The sequence below is a fragment of the Anser brachyrhynchus genome (genome assembly GCF_964034855.1).
Source record: "Anser brachyrhynchus genome assembly, chromosome: 1".
NCBI classification, from domain to species: Eukaryota; Metazoa; Chordata; class Aves; order Anseriformes; family Anatidae; genus Anser; species Anser brachyrhynchus.
This window is the reverse complement of record NC_137694.1, coordinates 101,058,543-101,083,317: the sequence shown is the minus strand read 5'-3', so window position 1 is coordinate 101,083,317 and position 24,775 is coordinate 101,058,543. Positions and strand designations below refer to the sequence as shown.

The following is a 24,775-nucleotide window of genomic DNA, read 5'->3' as shown; positions in this document are numbered from 1 at the left end:
GCCTCTCACTATTCTTCTGCTACAGATTTCAGCATTACCAGGGGGACCAACTTGCAGCTGGTGAACCTGAACACAGAGTCAGCGTCCTCATCCCTTCCAGCCTGTCACTGGATGCTTCTGCTTCCCGTGTGCCTGCTGTCAGTATAAAACATCTGGAAACACTGCTGGACCAAGGAGGTGAGCTTGGAAAGAGAAACCGATAAGCATACATGCTTGGTACGATACATGGAAGCTCTTGCTGAGCTCTGTTACAGCAGCAGGCTTAACTCAAGCCTGGCAGAACGGGAGGACATGTCTTCCTCCTGCCTACAGCCTTTCTCCATGCTCAAAGTTAGGTGGGACACGTGGCTTGTCCCCACCACAGGCTCCCTGCTGGCTTTTCTCATCACTTTCTGCAACTCCAGATGTTCTCCTCTTACATTGTCTACGCCATCACTTATTCTTCCCTTCATTTTCCCTTCATGATTCTATGATTTTATTTTCCTTCCCTCCTCAACCTTCTCTTTGACCCTAAAAGTGGACTTCTGGCTTGCTGCTCTGAGTGCTCTCCGAGCCTCGAATACAGTTCAAGGCTGCAAGGCCAGGTGCCAAAAAAAACAAAACAAAACAAAACAAAAAACCCCACAGAACAAATGCCTTTGCTATTGATTAGCGTTGCAGCGAACTGGTGATGGAGAGCTACAGAAAAATTAGCTATAAAATGATCATCTCTGTCCTTCCATGCAGAACAGTCATTACAGCTACCCTGACGCGGAACATGCTTACATGCTTCATGCTTTCCTCCCTCTTGGGTTGAGAAATTTTTAAGACCAACTCCCAGTTCCAAGAGCACGTAGTGGCACAAAGCGAAGCCAGTTGATTTTTCCTTTGTATTTGTTACTCATGCCAGCAACAAGATACTTTGGCTTCAGAAAGAGAGTGAGCATTGTGATAAGGACAGTTGCATAAATAAAGGAAAAACTCTGATCATGGGAACAAGATGTGTTCTCTTGTCTGAAGTAACACAGTGAGCAGAAATCTGATCGTGGACAGAGATAAACAGAAAAAGGGTTACCTGTAACAGATCTGGGAAATGGTCCCTCAAACCCAGAACACTAAAAGCAGGCAAATCAAAGAGATTTGATTTATCTGTTTCATGTTTTGTGATTCTCTGAATATATTAATAAAACTGTAAGTAATCTATTTAATCTTCTCAGAAAACCATAATGAATCTCCTTTTCTGAAAAAGGCATTTTGAATGGCAAAACCCTGATGGATTAGAAAATACCTAACAGGCTAACTGATGGATTAGAAAATAGCTAACACTGGAGTAAATGTTATGTTTTCAACCTCACAAAGGTAAACAGCCTCTGAAGTCCTTTATTAGGACAGATGATTACATTTGTAACAGGAATTAAGAGGAGCAGGAGAGTATTAATACAGGGAGCAGACGGATGACTAAAATAATGAGGAGGAAAAGAGGGAGAATAATATTACTGGAAAGTTCAAGTTCAGAAATAAACCTAGTTATTCAACACAGTTAAGACTACATATACAAATTTGCCTTTTTGTTTTTTAAAGTCTCTTATCTAGCACTTCCTATCTATTTCTGAAGCACTGTTTGTTACTACTTAATTTTACAGGATACTTTCAGTTGCACTTTTTAATCAGATTTTGATCTCTGCATCTTAGGTCCTTACAGTCAATGTTTTCCTCAGGCTGAGATAAGCTTATTTTTGTTTGGTTTTGTTTTTCTTGGGGGAGAGGGGTGAGCTTCAGCAAAATCTTTTACCATTTCTAAGAAAGCCTCTGCAGGAGGTGGGGAAAAAAAAAAACAACAAAAAACTGTCACAGCAAAACTTGTGCAGACCTTTCCTTTAAGCTGTTTTGCAGCCTCCTTTATGATGGAGTATCAGAACTTTGTTGGACGAATAGAGGCACTGGTCAGGTCTTGGGCCACTCGTGCTTTGTTCTGGAAGTGCCCAGCAGGCCTTGAAAGTGAAGACACTTTACACGTGCTCAGTAAACCCATCACCTGAAGTTTAATTATAAACGAACAAATGAAACCCAAAATAGAGTAGCTGTTCAAATACGCACTACACACTGAGTAAGGTGGGGAAGTGAATTTACTAACCTGTAGCACAGGATGAAGGATCTGGATGTTATTTTGACAAAAACAAGTGCAGAACACTCAGCCATCACTGCAAGCAGATGTCAAGTGGTGATCTCCCTCCCGTGTGTCGTACCAGCTAGGCTGCCATGCCGCTACAGATACAGGCACGTACCCTTGCAGTCGTTCCCTTCCCGATCAGTGGCAGATGGACAAACCTGTAGCGTGTTGTGAACTCGTACCAGAGCTCACTGCATCCTTCTTGTTCCCAGCCCCAGGCAACATTCAGGCCACTGTTTAAACTGTAAAACAACGCTTGTATAGTGCTGTGATTTAGTGCCATGATTTAGTCTCCAAACAGTAATTTATTCACTTCCCTTCTCCTCTTGGAGGAAGGAAATCATTTAAAATAATTTTAATAATTTCAGGCGGGTTAAGGAGAATTTCCCCTGTGCCAACTGCAGTTTCCCATGAAGATAGTGAATTATTTGCAAAAGGCCTGGCCCTGGCTCATAAACCAAGAATCTACACTCTGCTTCAGTTCTCCATACAGCAAGTAAAAGAATATTAAAATAGACACTGTTATTTAAACTGTATTTTAATAGCTTTATTTAGTAGATACTACCACATAAAATACACACATTGTGTGCCTTAGGCCCAGAGCAATGACTACCATGCAGGAGACACAGAACACCTCTCCCGCAAAACATAGTCCAAAATGGCTGGTGGCAATGGTCCAGAACTCAAGAATTGTGTAAGTCCCAGCAGCTTCTTGATTACACCCTTCATGCTGTGCTCGCCAGCCTGTGCTCCCACTGGAAAGGGGTAAAGAATAAAGCTCCTAATTCCAGGAGGTATTTCCATAACTCACCTCCCATTGGGGGAGATGTTAAGCCATGGCTCCCGCTTAGCAGCGACTTGGCGTCCTCCCAATCCTCTCTCTGGTCAGATAGCACAAGGCTTTTTGTTCCACTTCTTCCACGTTCAGGCACAGCAGGCTCTGTCGAGGTCCCATTTGTGACACAAACTCAACTTCACCACTCCGAAAATTTCTCAGCTGCAGTGGAGCTGAAGGGGAAGGACACAACCTGTAACAACTCAGCAGATAGCTCCTGCCATGTTCTAGCAAACAAATGTGAAAGTTGCTGGGGGAGGGAAGGCCTCACAGCAGCTGCTTAGCATCTGCTAGACCACAAAGGACAGGAAGATTAATGAATACAGGATTAAAGCATTTAGCCAGCATTCCTCCAGCTTAGAGGAAACTGACATTTACATTGTGGATTGCTGTGAACGATGCTCTTCTCACATAGCTGCGGCACTGAGCTTTGTGTCTTTCCTCACCATCAGCAACCTGGCTGTACAGTGTCACATCCAGAAGACAGACTCAACAGCACAGCATCCTTTGGTGAGCTTAACAAGCCAGCCCCTGCAGCACCTGGGCCCATACCCAAGTGCTAGGTGCTAGCAGGAGTGGCTTGAGGAGAACATCCCCTTAATAGAGCAACTGCACAGCTGTGGCATCATGTGCTCAGACACCGCTTCCCATGAACTCAAAACTCTTCAGCACTTTACAATCTGTGGCCATGGTGAGGATTTCCAGACCTACTCTTGACTCTACCTGACGTCCTGACTAAGGCTGAAAGCCACTTAGTTTGAAAGTTCACACAGTAACTCTGGCTGGCCAGAACCCCTCCCATCCCAGAGCTGGAAAACTTGTTGTAAAAGAGAAGGCTTTTTTTATGTATGAGGCAACCCACAGAAATAAATCTGTTACCTCAACACTAGGGAATAAAGGGAGAGTGGAAGGGGGTTGCTCATAAAACATGTTCTCACCACCACCACATATGCACATGCCTCTCACTGACACCTTAGAACAATTACTGTCCTGGGTGTTTAACCAACCTGGAACCACATTAATTATTTTCCTGGAACCACACATAAAATGTTAACAAAATAGTTCCAAGTTCCTCACCACAACTGCAAGGATAATTCAGTACTATTTTTATGCTTCTGTGTAAAGTAAAACCAACCATATATAAAGGTCACTTTATACGACAATATTATACATTATTTCTGCATTTTTGTAACCATAGTTCTGCTGAGACATCTTCGCCCTACGCTACAGAGCTCACAATTCCATGGAAATCCTCCAACAATCCTGTTTTGTGGGCAGTGAAGGCAGTTCTCCTTCCCCAGCATGGTGAGCCGGCTCCTCCCTTCCTTCCCACACCCACCCAGCATTACAAAAGCCAACAGTGTTTGCTTACCAGGCTGCAGGATCTTGGAGGGCTTCCTGTCTAGGCTGAAATCCAGCAGGATGGGGCGGCAGATGAGAGGACTCCTGCAAAGGCTCCTCAGGTAGCAAGCGATGGGATCCTCGGGATCCTCTGCACACTGAGGAAGGGAAGTGTGTGCTGTCAGTGAATGTGCAGAGGGAGGCAGGGAGCCACTAGAAGACCCGTGGCAAAGAGGAACCCAGTCCAGCTGAGGCTCAAGCCCCGCACGCTGCAGTCACTGCCAGAACAAACCACTCACCCCAGTCCCAGTAGCTTCCCCGTACTGAACGGACACTCTGCCCCTGCTCTGCACGCAGCTCTGCACAGCTTCCCAATCAAGAAGGCTCAAGCCCAGCATCGCCGCCACGTGCTGGTTCCTGCACAGCACCAAAGCTTCGCCCGTTCCGTCCTCCACCAGCACCCTACGGGGAGAGCAGGCAGACTGAGGAGTGGAGGGAGGTCAGGACAACGCCCTGCCCCTTCACAAGTGTCATGTCCCAGAAAACGCGTCTCAGCGAGGAGAGAAGTGTGTTTGTTCACAGCTGGGAAGACGTGAGGAATCTCAACTCTTAGCTTCGCTCTCCTGTCCGCAGCCCATCCGCGATTTGCCTGTTCCCTCCCGTCTTGTGTAAATTGTTCCCTCCTACCCACTTCTTCCCGGACGCGATCTTTACAGCGCTTACCGTGCACTGGCTTGCCTCACTCCAGTGTGTGATGGGCAGGGTGGGCTGTGTCGGGTGCACTTCCCCTGAAGGAAGAGTAAAGCTACAGCTATGTACGGGTGGACACAATAGAGAAGGGGAACGGCCACTGTTTCTTTTAATCCCCCTAATTAAGTATGCAAAGGATTAAAGAATTTCACTGAATTTCCATTGGATGTCTTGGGAAAAGTTTGCATGGGGCGAAAAAACACATGCTGCAAGGTGATGAACCCCAGTGGCAGCGCACAGGGGAAAAGCAGAGCACTAGCACAGTAGGATTCTCCCTCTGAATGCCCTCACTTTACCCCCACTCCTGGCTGCAAGCCTGCCTGAAATCAGATGCATACTTCTAATCGGCTGTCATTTTGGTCCCTTTCCAATACGCAAGTCTTTTTCAGACACCGGAAAAAGAGGTTCTGGAATTGAGATAGGAACTCCTTTCTTCTGCACGGTAGCATAGGATGTATGAGTAGAAAGTCTGCAAGCCTCCTCCCAAATTATCTCTGGCAGCTTGAATACCTCTTTGAAGATGCTGCTGCAAAGTGAGCAAACCCACTGCAGGGACAGGGTCAACACACAGGACAAGTGGCATAAAATCCGTGCCTGGGGCAGGTTTTGTAGATGAAGTTGCAAGTTGGATAGAAACACTAGTGAGGGGGATGAGGCTTTTCCTGCAGGACTAGAAGAAACAGGAACATGACAAACTTGAAACAGAGAAACCTTTCTTGGGACACTGAAGGTGAGAACAGACCCTAGACTCACCTGGAAGGAAGAAGTAGGTGAGAAGCTGGCAGAGAGAGGACAGTCACACAGCTGGAGGCAATGTACGTGCAATACACATTGTGGAATCTGCAATATGAGAGAGTAGATGCCAGAAACAGCTCACAGAAAACAAACCAGAGATGGCTGGTTTGGTCTTAACTGTAACATGATAGGAAAACCATTTGTAGTGAGGGCTGGGGAGACAGGAAGGCATGCACAAGGGATAAGGAAAGCCCAAACAAGAGGAGAAATGGTTTCAAAGACAGTAAAAGGGAGGTCAGATCCAGACCAGAACCAGATCAGGGACCTAAAGACAGAGAGAGGTACCTGGAGATTTTGCGTTCCAAGTTCTGGAAGAGGATCTTGGCTCCAGGAAGCAAACCCCACAGATGCTGCATATAGGTCGCAGCAATGTAAACGTCCAGCACAACAGGGGAGCCTGGAGCAACTGAGATGCTGAGCTTCACGCTGTGATCACTAGCTAGCAGACTCCCTGAGGAGGCAGAGAACAACACACATCATGAGCTCACACACAGGTAGCTTAGTCTGTCACTGAGCTGAACCTGCTGGAGGTATTTTCTCTCTCGTCACAGTGAGGCTACTGTTCCATCTCACACATTTTCCAGGTAGAGTATTCCCACAGCCAACAAGCACACTGTACAATTTCCCCCCTGACATACAGTGGGACACTTCCACCTGTTCTCAAATACACAGGTAGCCAAGCGCAATGGCTCCCTGAAACAGAAATAAGCAAGAAACAATCCATTACCTGACAAGGCTGTCATGAAATCTTACCTTTCTGCTTTAGAAGGCTGAGAGTCACAGACGGCTTCTCATTCTTAGGAGAGGCACACAAGATCCTCTCCACTATCTCACCAGAGAAAGAAACAAGGGAACCTCTGAAACTGAGAGCAGACCAGAATCATAGGATTTCCGTCTTGCCTGAAGACAAAGGCAGAGGAAAAAGTCCCGACCAAGATTGCAACAACAAAGGTCAGGGTTAAGTACAGTGCTGTTACTTGAGCCCAGCTTCAGGGGAACTTGCCCTTGAGCACCTGAAAGACTGGATACAGGGCAGCTTGCTGCAGCCTACCCCACCCAGGGACAAGAGGCCCCCTTAACTTGCTTTCTGCTTTTTCAGGTGCAGGAATAGAGAAAATGGGAGAGAAATTACAGCTTTCCTTTCTGCTTAACTCCTGATTATTTTTCTTAGAGGAAGAAGTCAAGCAAAGAAAAACTCAGCTAACCATAACACACTGATAAAGGTTTTGGGGTGTGTGCATATCACCCCAGATTAAATGTGCTTTGAAGAGGAAAGTTTCCAACCTCATTATTTATTTGAGCCAGTTGCATTAAAAACAAACAAAAGGAAACAAAAACCCTTCCACATTTTCCCTGCTGCACCTGTTTCCACTTCTGACAGGAATTTAGCATAGATCTTTGCCACCTACTCCACACCAGCAGTAGTGCAAATTTTTTCTGGACACCATTTTGCAGCCATGTAGCCTGCAATCCCTTCAGCTTTGATAAACAGGACAGAGTCAGCCTGGATTACTTACACATAGGAGTATTTCTAAACAATACTTATCAGGCAGATAATTCATTAATCATTAATTATTCATTTATTAATGTTGTAGTGTCTCCAACAAAGACCAACGTTGACCCATTCCATAAGGCACAGTCACATCTAGTACAGGGCAGACCAACAAACCTGTTGCTAAGTATTTCTGGAATGGAGGAAATTCTCTGGTCCATGCCCGTCAGCACTGCCCTGGCTGCCAGCTAGAATTGGGAGAGAGACCGGTTCAGATGGGTTGCAGTATATAGCAGCCAGAGCAGTAAAGAAACCCTGCATGCTTTGAGGTACTTTACATCAAATAACTGATGCTTCCTCCCCAGAATAATTCCAAGGCAGGAAAATAAAAAGCCCAGCAGTAGCCCCTAACGGAGCTTAGAGCAGAATGATCTCATCGACCAGATATTCTATACCGATAATTTTCTGAGCTAGTTCTGGAGAGAACCACAAGTCACCCGCAAAAGCCCAGGGCAGTAAGGCAGTGCATACCTGGCGCTCGGCTGGGCTGGAGAGCCATGTCTCATGCTGTAAGTGCCAGGTATCTTGGACAGGCAGGCATAAGGGGCAAGATGACCTGCCCAAGAACTCTGCTGGCAGAGGTGGAAATCTGAGCTTGTCAAACACTTCCAAGTCCTAAGAGAAGAGTGATAAGGCAAAGAAGATGACTATCAAAGGAAGAAGATGAAAGCTACACAGAAAAGAGGACTGCTGATGAACAATGTTTTAAAGAAAGAAAAACAACCACCACTGAACTCAAAGCTCTGAAAGTTTTAACTAAACACAGAACTGAGGCAGTTCCTTGGCAAGACAGATGGGAATTCCAAGCCTTGAACAGAGAAGTCAGAGGGTGACTAAGCTCATCTCCCACATGCAATTTGGCAAAAATTCTCCAACAGGAAACAGCAAGACAACCTCTCCCTTACCGAGCAGCGAGGCACAACGAAACGATACAGCCCATCCAGGTGCAGAAATGGAAACCATTGCAGCGACTTCCCCATAAAGAGCAGTAGCGCCTGGTGGGAGATGGGGAGAAAGGGAAAAGGTGATGAGAAATGTTAGGAAAAAGGTAGGAAATGGAAAGTAGAGCAGAAAGGGAACAAGCCCAGCAGAGAGTGTCTTGGTTGAATAGTAAGGTTGGCACCATCCAGGAAGGTGGATGTATTTACAGGAAGTTGACTGAGATAAGGAACTCCCTTGGAGCGGCACAAGGAAGTTACCTGTATAAATACACACCTGTACCCAAGACAAAAATCACTCTCCCATCATTTAGAAATCTAGATCTTTAAATTATCACATATCCAGCTCCCAACCATATCAAACCACCCCCAAAGCCTTCTCCCGCCTCACTTCTTGCTGTTTCGTGCCCTCTTCTCCATCATAGCTGATCTCCTCCAGAGCCGGTACGTTCCCAATCTCTCTGGGGTGGTTCCACAGCACAGGTCTGCCCAGCCACAGAACCGTGGCTTGAAAACTACGCTGTAGCTCTTGCCCTTCTCCACCTCCTTCTCTGGCTAGTTGGTAATTGCGCAACATCAGACCCTCTTTCTGGGTAACCAAGAACAGGTGAGATACGCAGCTGGTTCTTCCAGTGCTGCTCGGGCCCTTCTGACAGCTCTCATCTCTGTCAGGATCTGGCTTGGGATCTTCCAATTTCAGCATTTTTGCCTCTGGGGTTTCCAGCTCAGAAGCTGAGCTGCCGTCATTCCTTTTCCTCAAAGAGGTGCTGTTTTCACCCCTACGATCCTTCTGGATTTGTCCTTCCGCAGCACGGAGAACCTGAACATCCTCAAAGTAGAACTGCACGTAGACACTGAAATGACAAATGGTAGCAATGAAACTCCCTGTTCCTGACAGGTGGCTGCCTAAAACAATACCTATCTGGCAAAAACACTTCTGGTGAGTGCTCAGCAGGTATTCAGAAAGAGCAGCAAGAAAGGGTGAAATAGAGGGCAGCTACCAGGCCGGACGTATTTTGAACAAAATGGAAATGGTGGATTTGTTGCTGATAAAAGTCTCCTTTCCTGTAAGTAGCAAAGAATAGTTGCTTTGGCACTGAAATATTATGCTGATAAGCAGCTCTATCATAGTCCAAAATAGGTGTGGAACTGCAGAGTAATGATTTTACTAGGGTACTGAATAGAGGGACCCACCTGCTTTTTTTCTCCCTCACATACTCTGGATTTGCCAGCTGCTCCCAGGAGGGAAAATCACTCTGAATGAATCTTTCCACTACAAGCTGATAGTTCTCCACCTGCAAGAGTGATCCTGCAAAGAAAACAGAGAAAGGAGCTGAGCTAATGAAAAGAGAACTCAAAAACAGCAAGCTCAGTTTCCTCATTTAAAGTCACGAGGCCAGGCAGTGACAAGTTCAGCATCTCCACACCAAGTCTTTTCTTCCTTGTTTTGTAACTGGATGGCAGAACAGCAAATGCCCAGCACCCTCCAGTTTAGCGCTGTGGGACATACCTATGAGAGCTGTATTGGCAAAGGGGCTCCCATCCCTGTGGGATATCACACAGGGAAGTCTGCTGCTGTTGTTCTGCAGCTGGAGCAAACTGCTCCTAGAGGAGACTCTCAGCACACCTTGTACTATCTACAACACAAAAGAAGATAAATCAGAGCGTGCACAGCAGCAGCCCAAACGCAGCCTGTGTTCAACACAACACAGCTGAGAAAAGCGGTGTCATTCCCTAGCAAGAGGAACAGGCATGCAGCAGATGGGAAAGGACAGCAGATGTGCTGGAAGGCGTAAGGAGAACTGGGAACTCTCGGGACACAGGCAGTAAAGGGAACTAGGCACTTACCACTCGGGGCTGGAAACTTCCTGCCCAGAGTGTGCAGTAGGACCAGGCCAGCCTGCGATTCAGCTCCTGGGTGCCCATGTGTTGTGCCTCCAAGGGGGAGAGCAGCTGCGAGGGACAGAAGCCTTCCCAGCTCTTCTGTTCTGCCACGCAACGCAGTGCGGACAGAGATGGGATCTGGCATGGGGGATCCAGGGTCAGATACTAAGAGAGGGGGAAAAAAAGATAAATAGTAATCATAATAATAAGAGCAGAGTTTCTTCCCATCCGATAAACAGAAAACAGCTCACAGAGCATTTACCTTCTTCAGTGGACACTGGTGTGTTTTTGCTAGGATTTCATTATAGATATCTCTTGTTTCCTCTCTGCCAGGTACCACAGCTTGCAGAAGGGGGACAAGGAACTTCTCTGCAGCTCCAGGGTTTTGGTGTACTGAGCTACGCAACAGTTGCCCAAAGAAACAAGAAAACCTGAAAAAGATTACACATTAGTAGTTCTCATTTTTCAGTGGGTTTTGCATTTAAGCCAGGGATTCTTTCTGCTTGTTACGAGTAAATGTGCTGACAAGAATTAAGGAAAGTGCAAAAAGAAGACAGTGATTAAAAAAGGAACATTTAAGGGTGATGCACATTGAAGTCAGGCAAGCAGACAAGGAACAGGAAGAGATACAGAAATGAACAGACTGGCAAAACCTCAAAAGTCAAGTGGACAAAAAACCCACATGAAGATAATCTCCCTCTAAGTCACACAAATGGACCTCCACGCAGTCTGGTTAAGCTTGATAATGATTACTCATGTTAGGCATACTTGGTTTTCTTTTACAGGATGCAAAAGTTACAAGACAGAACAAAACAACCACAGATTGCTCTTGTTCTGATATTTTCCTTGCATTGGGTTCCTTTCAGAAGCCTACCTCACCACTTTGAACACCTGAAAGTGATTGCACTTCCAGTCAAAACAAAGTCTTAATAACAGAAAGTGAAATCAAGTAAAGAGAGAGAGTAACTAACTCACTGCAACAACTTTCAGGCAGTAGCAGAACTTGGCAGTGACATTTAAAGCAAGTGGAAAAGCTAATAAAAACTAAAACTTATACCTAGCATCATTCCTGGAGCAAAACCAAAGCTGTTTTATTGTAAAGCATGGTAAAAAGTCACAATGCCAGTGAAAGGGAGGAAGACGGAGCATTCTAAAAACTGCTATTTGTCTGGGATTGAATATATACCTTTTTGTATTTAACGTCTGAGGCAGCAGTTACGATGATCAACCCTAACTATTCCGGAACAAAACAAGCATTTTCAGTAACGTAACCCAGAAGTGAACCCAGAAAGTGTCCCACAGCTGTACTGCAGAGCACAGCCATCAGGGAGAGCAAGAAACCACCCAAAAGCCTCAGAGATAAGCTTGTGTGGGAAAACCTGCTAGAACAGAGGTTCTCAAATGGAAGCTCACGCTACTGAAAAGACTCAGAACATCTAAGAGCAGTATGCTGAGCGGGTAGCGCTGCTCCTGTGAGGAACTAGGACATAAGAGTCTTTATACCGTCTGTGATTTGGTTCTAGCAGTTCCCAGCTCCAGCCTCAGTGCCCACGGTCATTAACCATGCACACCAGGTTGGAAGGTGCGCGTTCCTACAGTGCCTCTGTATTTCAGAACAAGGCTTTGTAGGTGGGAATAGGTCAGAATGTGCTCTGGAGCACTGCAGCTTCCAGAGAGCAGTGGGCTTATTACACATGGACCTGAAAAAGTCCATGATTTCCTCATAAGAGTGACTGTAAGGTATAAATAACCGGCCTTGATGTGAAACCTAAATGAATGGCTGGCTTAGGCCAGTAAACCAGAAGCAATTGCTGCTGCCATTAGTCTTCACGTACGTGAATTTTGCCAACACGTGGTCTATATGATGCCCAGGTAGCTGTAGCGAGGTGGGGGTTGGTCTATTCTCCCACGTGCCTGGTGACAGGACGAGGGGGAATGGGCTAACGTTGCGCCAGGGGAGGTTTAGGTTGGATGTTAGGAAGAACTTCTTTACTGAAAGGGTTGTTAGGCATTGGAATAGGCTGCCCAGGGAAGTGGTTGAGTCACCATCCCTGGAGGTCTTTAAGAGACGTTTAGATGTTGAGCTTAGTGATATGGTTTAGGGGAGGACTTGTTAGTGTTAGGTCAGAGGTTGGACTGGGTGATCTTGGAGGTCTCTTCCAGCCTCGGTGATTCTGTGATTCTGTGAAAGCACATTTGCACAAAGCCTGACTTCAGAACTACGCTCACCTCTCCTCAAACGTCTCCAGGAGGCTCACCAGCCAGAGGTAGCATGGCATATCGAGATTATAGCGGAAGAGCAGCTGTAAGTAGAGGTTTCCTGAAGTGGCTGGTGGCTGGTAAGGGGTGCTGAGCCTTGAAAAACTCTTCAGCGTGACAGTGCTGTTCAGGCAAGCACCAAGTACAATGGAAGGAGAGGACACCACAGGCTTTTGTATGAGGTGGACATCGATGAGCTGAGAGAGACAGACATTCCAACTTAAGACAGGAAATGAGCAGGCTACCATGAAGTCATCACCCCACCCCAAATCCTTTGTTACTCTGTTGGATGGTCTATAAACCCAATGGAACTGAAGTACCTGCCACTGCTGAGGCAGGAATCAGATTATCATTTCAACTCTCACGACCAAGCCTGGTAAGTAAAATCCCTGATTTTATTTCAGGTACTTGCTGAAAAAGTTCCAACATTCCTGCAGTCTTCTGTTGACCCACACATTTGTAAGCCATGCCCCAGGGCAAGGGTTTGGTAGCCAGGTGAGAAGAGACCAGAAGTTGCCCCAAGTCAGGTAAAAGCCAGTTCCAGCCGGGTCCAAAAGGGTCCCACTGCTGGCCAGAGCTGAACTGATGTGCAACGCTGGTTGTGCCCCTGGAGCAGAAGACTGAAGAAAGGGTAAAAAACTGCTGTGCAACAACAGCTGGTGAGAGGAGTGAGAAAATGTGAGAAAAACAGCCCTGCAGCCCCCAAGGTCAGTGCAGCAGGAGGGCAGGAGGAGCTCCAGGCACACAGCAGCAGTTCCCCTGCAGCCTGCAGAGAGGCCCCCGGTGGAGCAGGCTGTCCCCCTGCAGCCCATGGGTCCCACACGGAGCAGATCTCCACGCTGCAGCCCGTGGAGGAGCCCCCGGTGGAGCCCGTGGATGTGGCCTGGAGGAGGCTGCGGCCCACAGGATTAGGTTTTCTGACAGGAGCTGCAGCCCATGGGTAGGAGCCATGCTGGAGCATTTCTTGAAGAACTGCAGCCCGTGGGAAGTACTCCATGTTAGAGCAGGGGAAAGTATGAGAAGGAAGGAGCCTATGAAGTGCCAGAGACGAAGCATTATGAACTCATTGCAACCCCCGTTCCACATCCACCTGCACCGCACAGGGACAGGGTGTAGGGGGGGAAGAGGAGGGAGAAGAGTCAGGAACAGAGTGAAGTTGAGCCGGGGAAGAAGGAGAGGTGAAGGGAAGGTGGTTTGAGTTTTGTTTGTTTCTCACTTTCTTACTCTATTTTTAATCAGCAATAAAAGAACCTTCCCCAATTTGAGTCTGTTCTGCCTGTGATGGTAACTGGTGAGTGATCTCCCCGTCCTTATCTCAACTCAAGAGCCTTTTCCCTCCATGTTATTCTTTTCTCCTGTCTGGCTGAGGAGGAGGAGCAATAGCACAGCTTGGTTGACAGCTGGCCAAGATCAACCCACCACACCTCACGAGTCTCACAACTTTACCTCCACACATGCTCCTGGTCGCAGTCCACGTGCAGAGTTCAACAACTGCTGGTAAGCAAGGCACAAGCAGACTTTGTTATCAAGTTCATAGAGACCAGCTTGGGCATTGAGTATTTTGGTGACGGTTCCCTAAATAAAAAGCAAACAGAAAGTTACAATTCTGGATTATATCCCAGAGTATAAGAGACTCACAGGCCCGAGTGATAGGGAAATAAATTCATGACGACAATGAGATCTTGCAGGCCAGGAGCTGAAGCCCTAGAGCATGAGTGGGTGAAGGCTAATGCTACAAATCCTTACCACATATGAGATCATCTTGGACTTTTTGGCTGATCCTAGCCTCTCCTCTTCAACTCTCAATTCTAAGGAGTCACTGAGCTGCTCTGTGGTCTCAAGGGAAGCAGACAGAGAGGATTCTCCTTGCCAAGCACTGTCCAATGACTGCTCCTTTACCTGCTCTGCACAGTAAGGCAGAAGGCAGGAAGAAACACCAGTGACAAACATCCTTTGCCCAGATTTCTTCAGGCTGGACATACTCAGGCCTGTTACTGTGTACTTGTGACCCAACTGGAGAGTATGGTGCCATGCCAGCTGGCTGGGCTTCTAGAGCAGGGAAAGAAAAAGTGACATCAGCATCTCCTGCATAGGAAAAATATTATTCCCAACCCTGGTAACCCCACCTAATAATCTCTTCTTTTGAGAGGATCAGCTCACACTCTTACTAAAAGGGTGATATCTGCAAGATGTTCGAGGGCAACGCAATTGCAGAAGGGAGGAGGGTTGTACTTCTGCAGGGCATAGCAATAGACTTATGGTACATGGACTATTGTAGGCTGCATGGAATGAGACAAGAAGTGTCACTAGTAAAAAGGATACGTAAATCAAACTGAGAAGTTAAGGGCAAGCTTCAAAGAATTGAAGGATTGACCAACATGTACACAAATACATACGGTGGGCAAACTCCAAGGGCTTACCTGCACCAGCACAGGGACCCTAACAGCTGAGGTGAAGCACTTCAGAAAGAGAAAGAAGAATGTCTTCCGGTGAATACAAAGGAGAGGGCTGAGCCTGGCCAATTCACCTGCCACGTTGAGCTTTGGTCTTTTCTTACATGGAATCCTATAGGACGATTGAGGAAGCAAAGCAAGTCAGAAATGGAAGAACTCAAAGCATCTCAAAACCAAATTACACAAACACATAGCATGCACCTTCTGGCAATAAAGGATCTAACAAAGTCATGTGGACCATTTCTCTGAGAGGTTTTCAAAACAACACTTGGCTACAAAATTCTTACTTTAACTTTTCATATACTAAATCCCTTTGACATTTTTAAAATCCTTAATACTTGAAGACAGCGGGATTGTGTTGAAAAGATTCACGTTCCAAGACAAGAGCCAGATTATAAAAAGCTTTACCACAAACAAGAAGCCAATTATAGGTTGAAAGGGGAAAAAAGAAAGTCACAAGCAATTCTGCAGCAGAAAACAGAACTCAGTTCTGTAGATCCATGCAATATGAAACTATGAAGTCCCTAAGGCTATAAACAAAAGCGGCCTGAAAGCAACAACAGTCTTCTTGACAAACTTGGCACAGAGTAAAAGAGCAGCAAAACTGAAAGCAGATGAGAGGAGAAAAGGGTGGCATATATTTAGTCATTTCATGGTTTCATTTCAAAAAATGAAGAAAAAAAAAAACCACCAACAAACATTTTTCTTTTAAAAAAACAAATACTTATAATTTTCATTTAAACACCTACTGAACTTCAAAATAACCATTCCACTTACTCTGAACAAAGAAAATCTTGATTCTTAGACAAAGAATATTATGTAATTTAATAAATTTTTAAAAATAAATGCCAGGACCTCAACGTACACAAGTCCCAAGAACAACATTTGATGAACTTTATTGATAACATCGTTAAAGAAGGAACATGGAAAACTGGTCAGATAACAGGGACCAGCAGAGAAGCTTTAAGTTAACAAAAGTCTAATAGTGTACACACTGAAATATGAAAAAAGTTTTCTTGTTTAGAAAGTTGTTGAGCTAAACCAAACATTTAAGCTCAAATAAGTTGTTCATAAGCAGAGAAAGCCAATTAAACCAGAAGAACATAAAGCACCCTCACTAGTCACTTTTTAGTGTTGCATCTAGAATTGTCTGCTCATGAAGATAAAACATTATCTAGCACAACCTGAAACTATGAACTTGAGTAAGACTTGCAATTCCTTTGGCTACTTTTTCCCCTGTCAGAAAAGGGGAAGAGCATCTCCAGTCATAGGCTTGTCAAGCTGGTGAAGAGGGCTTTAAGCTACAGTTGCCAGGGGAGGGGAACCTCACTCCATCCCGCTCCTCCCAGTTTGACGCCAGTGTCAGTGATAGGTGCCCAGAGCCTGGAGAAGGGTCACAGGTCAGCAGGAGAGCACCTGAAGAGCAGCACGAAGTAATTCCAGCCACTCCAGCCAGTAAGGCAGCTTCATCAGGGGCCCAAATCAATGTCTCTGCGCTAACACATATGTGGCGTGGGGAATAAGTAAGAGTAGTTAGAGATGCACATGCCTGCAGGGCTATGACTTCATTGGCATTACGGAGACATGGTGGGATGGCTCCCGTGACTGGAGTGTTGGAATGGAAGGATACAGGCTCTAGGGGAAGGACAGGCAGGGAGAGGGGGAGGGGGTGTTGCCCCCGGATCAATGAGCAGCTGGAGTGCAAGGAGCTCTGCCCTGGAATGGGTGAGGAGCTGGCAGAGAGCTGATGGGTCAGGATTCAAGGGGGGACAGGGACAGGTGACGTTACAGTGGGGGTCTGCTACAGGCCACCTGGTCAGGAAGACCAAGCAGATGGGGTCCTCTAGAGACAGCTAGAAGTAGCCTCATGTTCACAAGCCCACGTCCTCATGAGGAACTTCAGTGATCTTGATATCTGGTGGAGGAACAGCACAGCAGGGCAGAGGCAATCCAGGAGGTTCCTGGACTGCATTGATGGTAACTTCCTTCTCCAAGTGACAGAGGAGCCAGCGAAGAGACGTGCTATGCTGGACCTCATTCTCACCAACAAGGAAGGGCTGTTGGGGAATGTGAAGTTCCAGGGCAGCCTTGGCTGCAGCGACCATGAAATGGTCGTAGTTTAGGGTCCTGAGGGCAGCGAGGAGGGAGCACAGCAAGCTCATTACCTTGGGCTTTCGGAGAGCAGATTTTGGCTTCTTCAGGGATCTGCTTGGTAGAGTACCATGGGACAAAGCCCTGGAGGGAACAGGGGCCCAGGAAAGCTGGTTAATATTCAAGGAGCTCCTCCTCCAAACTCAAGAGTGATGCATCCCAACGAAGAGGAAGTCAGGCAAAAATGCCAGGAGGCCTACACAGATGAATAAGGATCTCCTGGCCAAACTCAAACAGAAAAAGGAGGCCTACAGAGGGTGGAAGCAAGGCCAGATAGCCTAGGGGGGGAGATACAGAGAAATCATCCAAACAGCCAGGCGTCAGGTTAGAAAAGCTAAAGCCCTAATGGAATTAAATTTGGTCAGGGACATCAAGGGCAACAAGAAAGGCTTCTGTAGGTACATCGGTGATAAAAGGAAGATTTGGGAAATTGTGGGCCCTCTCTGGAAGGAATGGAAGATCTGGTCACCTGGGATACGGAGAAGGCTGAAGTACTCAATTACTTTTTTCCCCTCAGTCTTCACTGGCAATAGCTCCAGCCACAGAGCCCAAGCCCTGGAAGGCAAAGGCAGGGACTGGGAGAATGATGAACTGCCCACTGTAGAAGATCAGGTTTGAGACCAGCTAAGGAACCTAAAGGTGCACAGGTCCATGGGACCTGGTGAGATACATCCGTGGGTCCTGAGAGAACTGGCAAAAGTAGTTGCTAAGCCACTACCCATCGTATTTGAGAAGTTGTGTCAGTCCAGTGAAGTTCCCACTGACTGGAAGAGGGGAATCATATCCCTGTTTTTAAAAAGGGTAAAAAGGAAGACCCAGGGACCTACAGGCCAGTCAGTCTCACCTCTGCACCTAGCAAGATCAAGGAGCAGATCCTCCTGGAAACTCTGCGAAAGCACATGGAAAATAAGGAGGTGATTGGTGACAGCCAACATGGCTTCACTAAGGGAAGATCACGGCTGACAAATCTGGTGACTTTCTACAACAGGGTTACAGCACTGGTGGATAGGGGAAGAGCAATGGACATCATCTACCTGGACTTGTGCAAAGCATTTGACACTATGCCCCATGATATCCTTGTCTCTACATTGGCGAGACATGGATTTTATGGATGAACCACTCGGTGGGTAAGGAATTGTCTGGACGGTCATGCTCAGACAGTTGCAGTCAACAGCTCAGTGTCCAAGTGGAGGTCAGTAACGACTGGTGTTCCTCAGGGAGTCAGTATTGGGACCAGCGCTGTTTAATATCTTTGTCAGTGACATGGACAGTGGGATCGAGTGCACCCTCAGCAGGTTTGCCAGTGACACCAAGTTGAGTGGTATGGTCGACACGCTGGAGGGAAGGGATGCCATCCAGAGGGACCTGGGCAGGCTTGAGAGGTGGGCCTGGGCAAACCTCATCAAGTTCAAGAAGGCCAAGTGCAAAGTCCTGCGCCTTGGCTGAGGCAATCCCAAGCACAAATACAGAGTGGGCAATGAATGAATTGAGAGAAGCTCTGAGGAGAAGGACCTGGGGGTGTCAGCGGATTAGAAGCTCAACATGAGCCAGCAATATGCGCTTGCAGCCCAAAAAGCCAACTGTATCTTCAGCTGCATCAAAAGCAGTGTGGGCAGCAGGGCGAGGGAGGTGATTGCCCCCCTCTGCTCTGCTCTTGTGAGACCCCACCTGGAGCGCTGCGTTCAGTTCTGGGGCCCCCAGCACAAGAGGGACATGGACCTGTTATAACAAGTCCAGAGGGCCACAAGGATGATCAAATGGCTGGAGCACCTCCCCTAGGAAGACAGGCTGAGGGAGCTAGGGTTGTTCAGCCTGGAGAAGAGAAGGCTCCAGGGAGACCTTATAGCAGCCATCCAATACCTAAAGAGGGCCTACAGGAAAGCTGGGGAGGGACTCTGTGTCAAGGAGTGTAGGGATGGGACAGGGAGTAATGGTTTTAAACTAAAAAAGGGTAGATTTAGATTAGGTATTAGGAAGAAAATTCTTCACTCAGAGGGTGGTGAGGCACTGGAACAGGTTGCCCAGAGAACCTGTAGATGCCCCACCCCTGGAAGTGTTCAAGGCGAGGCTGGATGGAGCTTGGAGCAACCTGATCTAGTGGGAAGTGTCCCAGCCCATGGCAGGGGCGTTGGAACTGCATGATCCTTCCAGCTCAAACCATTCCATGATTTTCTTATACTGTAAGTATCATTTCCACTGAAGAGAACAGCTAACTCTTAGTATCTGACATTTAACTGGCATTTATCTCAGCAATCTGATAAGAACTTGACCAGTGGTATATATTAATTTCATATTGGAAAGTAATTCTGGATTCTAATGATACTTTTGTTTCACTGTAAGTAAAAAAAAAAAAAAAGGAAAAAAATTGTGCTAAGCAAAGTAGTGAACTTTAGCCTCAGCAAAAGTTTGAGTGATCATTTTGTTCTCATGCTTTTTCTGTAGTAGACAAATTGTAACTATTTCCTGAGGTATTTTGATTACTTTGCCAAAATACGGAATAAAAATTTCAAGTAAACTCCTGGAAAATAGCTTATTGATGAAAAGTGGCTTTATTACATAACATTTACTTCCATCACTCACCATCCTGCTCCCACCTGTGGCAGAAGCATAACGTGGCTCTTCCTAAGCCAAGCACTCTTTGTGATACCTGCCAAACCAGAGCCAACAGCACTACGTTGCAGATGACCGCGCTAGGCGTTTACCTGGAGGCAAGCAGAGGCTCAGCCGATGCCGGGTAGATGACTGCAGTGCTGTCAGGTACTTTCTTTGGGAGGAGATTTACTGGTATGGGATCCAACAGGATTTCTATGTACCCTGCTGCACCCTGGTCTGTCTGCAGTATGTATGCCCAGCTTGGGAAGAGGAACAGTGACTCCAGCCACTCCAGTTCAAAATGCAGGAGCTAAGGCAAAAAACAGAGAGATAAAACCTTGAGATGAATTACAGTATTTTTTCTCAGCATTAGTTACAATGTTAGTCTACTAATTTACTGTTACACACACCATAAACTCTTATTCTACTGCTGGGCTTCATTACCAAATGACAGCAGCGTTTTCTACCCACTTCCCTGTCTTGCACAGAGAACTTCTGGCCTTCCAGATGCAAATCTGGTGCAGATTTGCTGAGCTCTACAACTAGCATTTCCTGAATTATATCATTCCCCCCGTGAGGCTTTGTTATTTCCAGGCTATTTTTCTAAAATTCTCACTTGCCCTCCTTTCCCATGTTTCGCGTTAGAAGACGATACCAACAGAACTAAATCACTTTTGCCTATTCTTCACTTCCCTGGAAGGTACAGCCTCGTTGCTCTTTCATCACCATTCCAGGGGTTACCTAGTATTTAGACTCCCCGTCCTATGACCTTTAAGAGGCTTTTTATGTGACACCACTGTCACACAAGTTATTACTTCCTCAAAGTATGTCATCAGTGCATCACTGAACAACCACTGCAGTTCTCCAGAAAGTTATTTCTTCTCCACTGGCTGAAGTTCAACAAAACCAGGATTCTACGATCTCCGTGTCTCCCAGGCCACCTCATGCTGTTCAACGTGTAACAGGACTGTACACTAGGCTTACTCTTCTCTTTCTCCAGGCCAGTACGTTCAATATTTGCTCTCCTAGCAATGACAAATTTGACATGTTCCATCCTCTCCCCGGGATGTGAGCTTGCTGTTTTCATGTCAGTTACATAGATGTGTTATTTTTCTCAGTACAGACCCTGGCAAACCATTTGAAGCCTGTGGCGGTCTGAGACAGAGCCCCAGAAGCAGAAATAGACACAGAAACCCTCAGACCAAGGACATACCTCACAAGGAATTATCCCAGTATTGTCTTTCACATATAGGCAACCATCTACCAACTTCTCTTTGTCCTCTTGCCTTCCATCTGTTAAATAGCCAACCAAGATCAGGTAAGCCCTCGGCAACGAGCTGTGCGTGGATAAAGCACCTTGTCCTTGACGAGCCCATTCTTTAAATTCATTAGTGCTCCAGGTCAAGTGGCTGCAACATGGCATGCACTGCTGACTCTTTAGGTCAGAGATCGAGATGAAACTGGAAAAAAATGAAAAGGAAGAACATAGAAGCATGAACTCAGCCTGCAAAGTTTAGGGATTACAGTGATCTTAGGATTGGACAAAGCTTGGCCCAGTCAGAAGAGCCTTAGCCGTTGGCATGGTTTGATGATACCATATGGCAAGAATCAACCCATTCACTGGCATTTATCAGGGATGTCCCTCAGCTCAGCCAGCATGTCTGTTCAGCCCAAGTATCCCCTCTGAAAACAGACACCCTTTGCTGCTACAGTCACCTGAGTAGGCAGAAGACCTGGAAAATGTAATAATTGAGAGCTGACAAAATGGAACATGTTTTCAATTTTTTAGTAACGTGGGGGGAAGGTGGGAGAGAGAAGAGTTTAGACATTTTTAACTTGAATGGGAGACTGAGAAAAGCCCAACAACTGCTCAAGACAGCTTACATGTCAGTAATGAACATAGGTAAACACCAACTAATTCCATCATTTAGTGTGAAAAGTGCTGAGCTGTAGCCAAAGCAAGGCTGAACAACTTCTACATGAAAACTGTGCCAGTTTTGGAACAGATTTGCTCCTGTGCATAACTTACCTGATATAAAGTGGTGAGATAAGTCAGTAATCTTAGGCTGTGCCTTCACCCGTAAGAACACAGCCAAGTGAGCCCTGAATCTTTCCATCCACATTCTGAGCCTTGGCAGGGCGTGAGAAGAAAGAGTAACGCTGACATCACCCACAGTTGAGGCTCTCCCCATCTGAGCATCTATCATGCTTGGACTGACCACGGTACCGAATATGGGAGAACAAGACAGCATCCTCGCTGGACCGTAACCTGGCTGTCCGTGCTAGAGAATTAACAAAAGTCCTCTGTCCATGCGAACAGCAATACTGTAAGAGCTATTAGTATTGCCAGTCTCTGGCTAGTGATTTGGTACTTGTTTCCAGTGAGGTTGGCTGACAATTTCAGGTTGTGAAACTGCAGCTGTATTCGCAACACCCACTTCTTCAGGAGCTGGAGATAACCACATTCAGAGAATATGAATTTGAAACATTTCACTTGATAAGTCAGGTATCAATAGTTCAAAGCCAGAAACTTGTCTAGACAAGTGATGGGTCTTCATAAGCTATAAATAGTACTTGTATAAAAAAAATAATCAGAAGAGGTAAACGTGTGTAGGTACTTGTGTATTTGGCAGGAACCTCAACTGTAAAGGATTAGCTGAAAAGGATGTAAGCAAACTGCTGCATCCTCAGAGATACAGCAAAATTGGGATTAATACTGATGCCTATGGTCTACAAGCAGAACACAGTGCTGTTCATGTTTTCATTATGAGTGCTGATTGCTTTTTGGATAAACCAAAACTAAAGGAGTACGCTGGATCCTTGCTATCGTATGCAAGTAACTACTGAACCCTCCTCTGGTGCTCCAGAACTCGAAGGATAACTGTGGACACCATATGCTTACAAGCAGCCCAGTAGCCTCTCACACAAGCCAGGGGCTTTAACAAATGTTCCCCCATCATGAGTTGGAGACGGCAGAAATAGATCCAGGTGATCCAGACCATCCAATGTGGACCCTTTTCAGCAAGCTGCATGCTTTTCACGATGGTAAAAATACAAAAGGCTTCCACCTACTAAAACAAGGACCACGCTATCCTAGATTCCCTCTTCACAAACCTCAGCGGGCTAACACTGACAGATATCAGTGCAGCCTAGCGGGATCCAGCTGCGCACCATCCAGCTCTCAGCGAGATGCCCCACTTCGCTTCCGCGCCCTCCCTACCGCAGACTAGCGGATACGGTGCTTAATCATACCGCAAGAGCGATCGGGGGCACGTCGAAGCCAAGAGGACGCGTGCGGTTACCCGTCTTCGACAACAGCCCTCCCACCCCCAGCATCCGGGGCGGGCTGCGCAGCGCTGCTTTGGCTGCTGCTGCTGCTGGTGCTGCTGCTGCTGGTTGTGGTGGCGGTGCTGCTGGGGATGCTGCTGGTGGTGCTGCTGCTGCTGCTGCTGGTCGTGGTGGTGGTGCTGCTGGGGATGCTGCTGGTGGTGCTGCTGCTGGTCGTGGTGGTGCTGCTGCTGGGGATGCTGCTGGTGGTGACGGTGCTGCTACTGGTCATAGCGGTGGTGCTGGTTGTGGTGCACCCCAGCCCGGCTCCGCGCCCCCCGGCTGCACCCGGAGCCTGGTGGGCGGTGTCTCCTCCTCATGCCCGACACCCCCCCATGTCCCCCGTCCCCAGCCCCGTCCCCGGTCCCGTCCCGTCACCTGTAGCCGAGCGGCAGCTCCCCGCGGCCCGCTCTCCTCAGGCACCGCAGCACCGCGTCCAGCTCTGGTGACGGCGGCGGCTCCGCGCCGCCCGGCTCCAGTCGGGTTGGGAGCGCTCGGCGGACGAAGTCCCCGGCAGCCTGCAGCCAGCGGCGCTCCTGCGGAGAAGCAGACACACGGGGCCTCAGCGCGGCGGGGCCGGGGGACCGGGCGGCCCGGGGAAGCCCGGGGCTCCCTCACCGCCGCGCTGGGCTCCGCCATGATGGCGGCCGGGTCGCGGTACCACGGCAACGGGGCGGCGGCGGGAAGCGCGCGGGGCCCGCCGGGAGCTCCCCCCCCGCCCCGCTCCAGTCCTGTGTGTGGAGATTTGCTTTGGGGGGGAAATAATTTCTCTGACACTCGTGCTGTTCTGGTGAAGTGGCTTTTTTCTTTTTTGGAAGGCCGAAGGGCCGTGCAGAGCGATGCCTCATGCGCTCGTGTGATGGTCTGAGGTGAATGTGAACGCTCCGCGAGAGCTGTGGTTTCCCCCTCCTCGTTCCATCTCTCCCTTTAGGAACGGGTGTTGTGTTGTTCTTGGTCAAGGCAAGGGAACGAGCCAGGCAAAACTTGGTAAACCTCTTCCGTCCCTACCCCTGGAGGTGGCCACTGCCAGGTGAAAGGCAGCCTGGCCATCTCCAGCCCTGCAGGAAGCTGCTGCGGACCAGCCGGAGCCGGCCCCGAGGCTGAAGGGAGCGGAGCCATGAAGCTGCGCTGCTCTGGTTACCTTGTGCCGTGCACGTGCCGCTGCTGGCTTCTGTACAGCAGATAAGCAAGCCCGGAGTACAAACAAGAGCGTGGAGATGTTTGGCTTCATCTGAAACAATTCAAGGAAGGCCCAGTGTTGATTTTATGCATGTCTGGGGCTTCTGCATGTGAAACGGGAATGTTCTTCCAAAACAAAGCTTAGTAGCTCAATCGAAAGGCCTCTGAGTGCAGTACAGAGATAACTGCAGAAAATGGGAGGACGGTGCCCTGTCACAAACCCTCCCCGTGGCAGACTGTCCGCTGTCCCTGGTAAATGGGTGCAGCAGCTGTCCCACTCGTGGTCCCTCCTGTTCATGACACCTGTCTCTTGAAGTAGCAATGGCCAACGCTGGTCATCCTCAGCAGGCGAGGGGCAGGAGCAGATATACAAAGAATAAAAGTTACCTCAAGAGCAGAAATGGCTCTGCAACATGAGGGTGAGGCTTTAGGAACAGCAAATAAAACAGAGTTCTTTATCATTTAGCCACTTATTCCTCACTGTGTACGTTATTTTTCATTATATTTAAAACACTACCTTTGGAAACACGTATTAAGCAGAGCTCATCCAGAATACTGCCTACACTGCAT

At 47.5% G+C, this 24,775-nt stretch overlaps 2 protein-coding genes across 12 annotated transcripts in view; one reads left to right on the top strand and one right to left on the bottom strand.

The window, feature by feature from the left end:
- The window catches only part of VTCN1 (V-set domain containing T cell activation inhibitor 1), a 17,554-nt gene extending 13,206 nt beyond the window's left edge, over positions 1–4,348 (top strand). For 3 of the 7 annotated variants that reach the window (XM_080576834.1, XM_080576829.1, XM_080576835.1), the window contains exon 5: positions 26–2,503. In XM_080576834.1, the coding sequence (XP_080432960.1) occupies positions 26–147 (122 nt within the window). In that variant the 3' untranslated portion in view covers positions 148–2,503. The other 4 variants (XM_080576831.1, XM_080576830.1, XM_080576833.1 and 1 more) reach the window with 4 other exon arrangements.
- The window catches only part of CTC1 (CST telomere replication complex component 1), a gene marked incomplete at its 5' end in the record, with an annotated part of 22,800 nt that continues 699 nt past the window's right edge, over positions 2,675–24,775 (bottom strand). Inside the window, 24 exons of one of the 5 annotated variants that reach the window (XM_080576805.1) lie at positions 2,675–3,157; positions 4,357–4,483; positions 4,625–4,787; positions 5,049–5,113; positions 5,586–5,745; positions 5,829–5,915; positions 6,156–6,321; positions 6,624–6,733; positions 7,540–7,610; positions 7,894–8,037; positions 8,328–8,417; positions 8,752–9,214; positions 9,555–9,669; positions 9,871–9,997; positions 10,209–10,409; positions 10,507–10,675; positions 12,474–12,700; positions 13,950–14,078; positions 14,250–14,552; positions 14,924–15,068; positions 19,810–20,009; positions 20,913–21,159; positions 23,405–23,562; positions 24,168–24,257. In XM_080576805.1, the coding sequence (XP_080432931.1) occupies positions 2,997–3,157; positions 4,357–4,483; positions 4,625–4,787; positions 5,049–5,113; positions 5,586–5,745; positions 5,829–5,915; positions 6,156–6,321; positions 6,624–6,733; positions 7,540–7,610; positions 7,894–8,037; positions 8,328–8,417; positions 8,752–9,214; positions 9,555–9,669; positions 9,871–9,997; positions 10,209–10,409; positions 10,507–10,675; positions 12,474–12,700; positions 13,950–14,078; positions 14,250–14,552; positions 14,924–15,068; positions 19,810–20,009; positions 20,913–21,159; positions 23,405–23,562; positions 24,168–24,257 (3,918 nt within the window). In that variant the 3' untranslated portion in view covers positions 2,675–2,996. Of the gene's footprint in view, positions 3,158–4,356; positions 4,484–4,624; positions 4,788–5,048; positions 5,114–5,413; positions 5,746–5,828; positions 5,916–6,155; positions 6,322–6,623; positions 6,734–7,539; positions 7,611–7,893; positions 8,038–8,327; positions 8,418–8,751; positions 9,215–9,554; positions 9,670–9,870; positions 9,998–10,208; positions 10,410–10,506; positions 10,676–12,473; positions 12,701–13,949; positions 14,079–14,249; positions 14,553–14,923; positions 15,069–19,809; positions 20,010–20,912; positions 21,160–21,728; positions 23,369–23,404; positions 23,563–23,644; positions 23,756–24,167; positions 24,258–24,775 lie in introns of those variants that run through there. The other 4 variants (XM_080576807.1, XM_080576808.1, XM_080576809.1 and 1 more) reach the window with 4 other exon arrangements.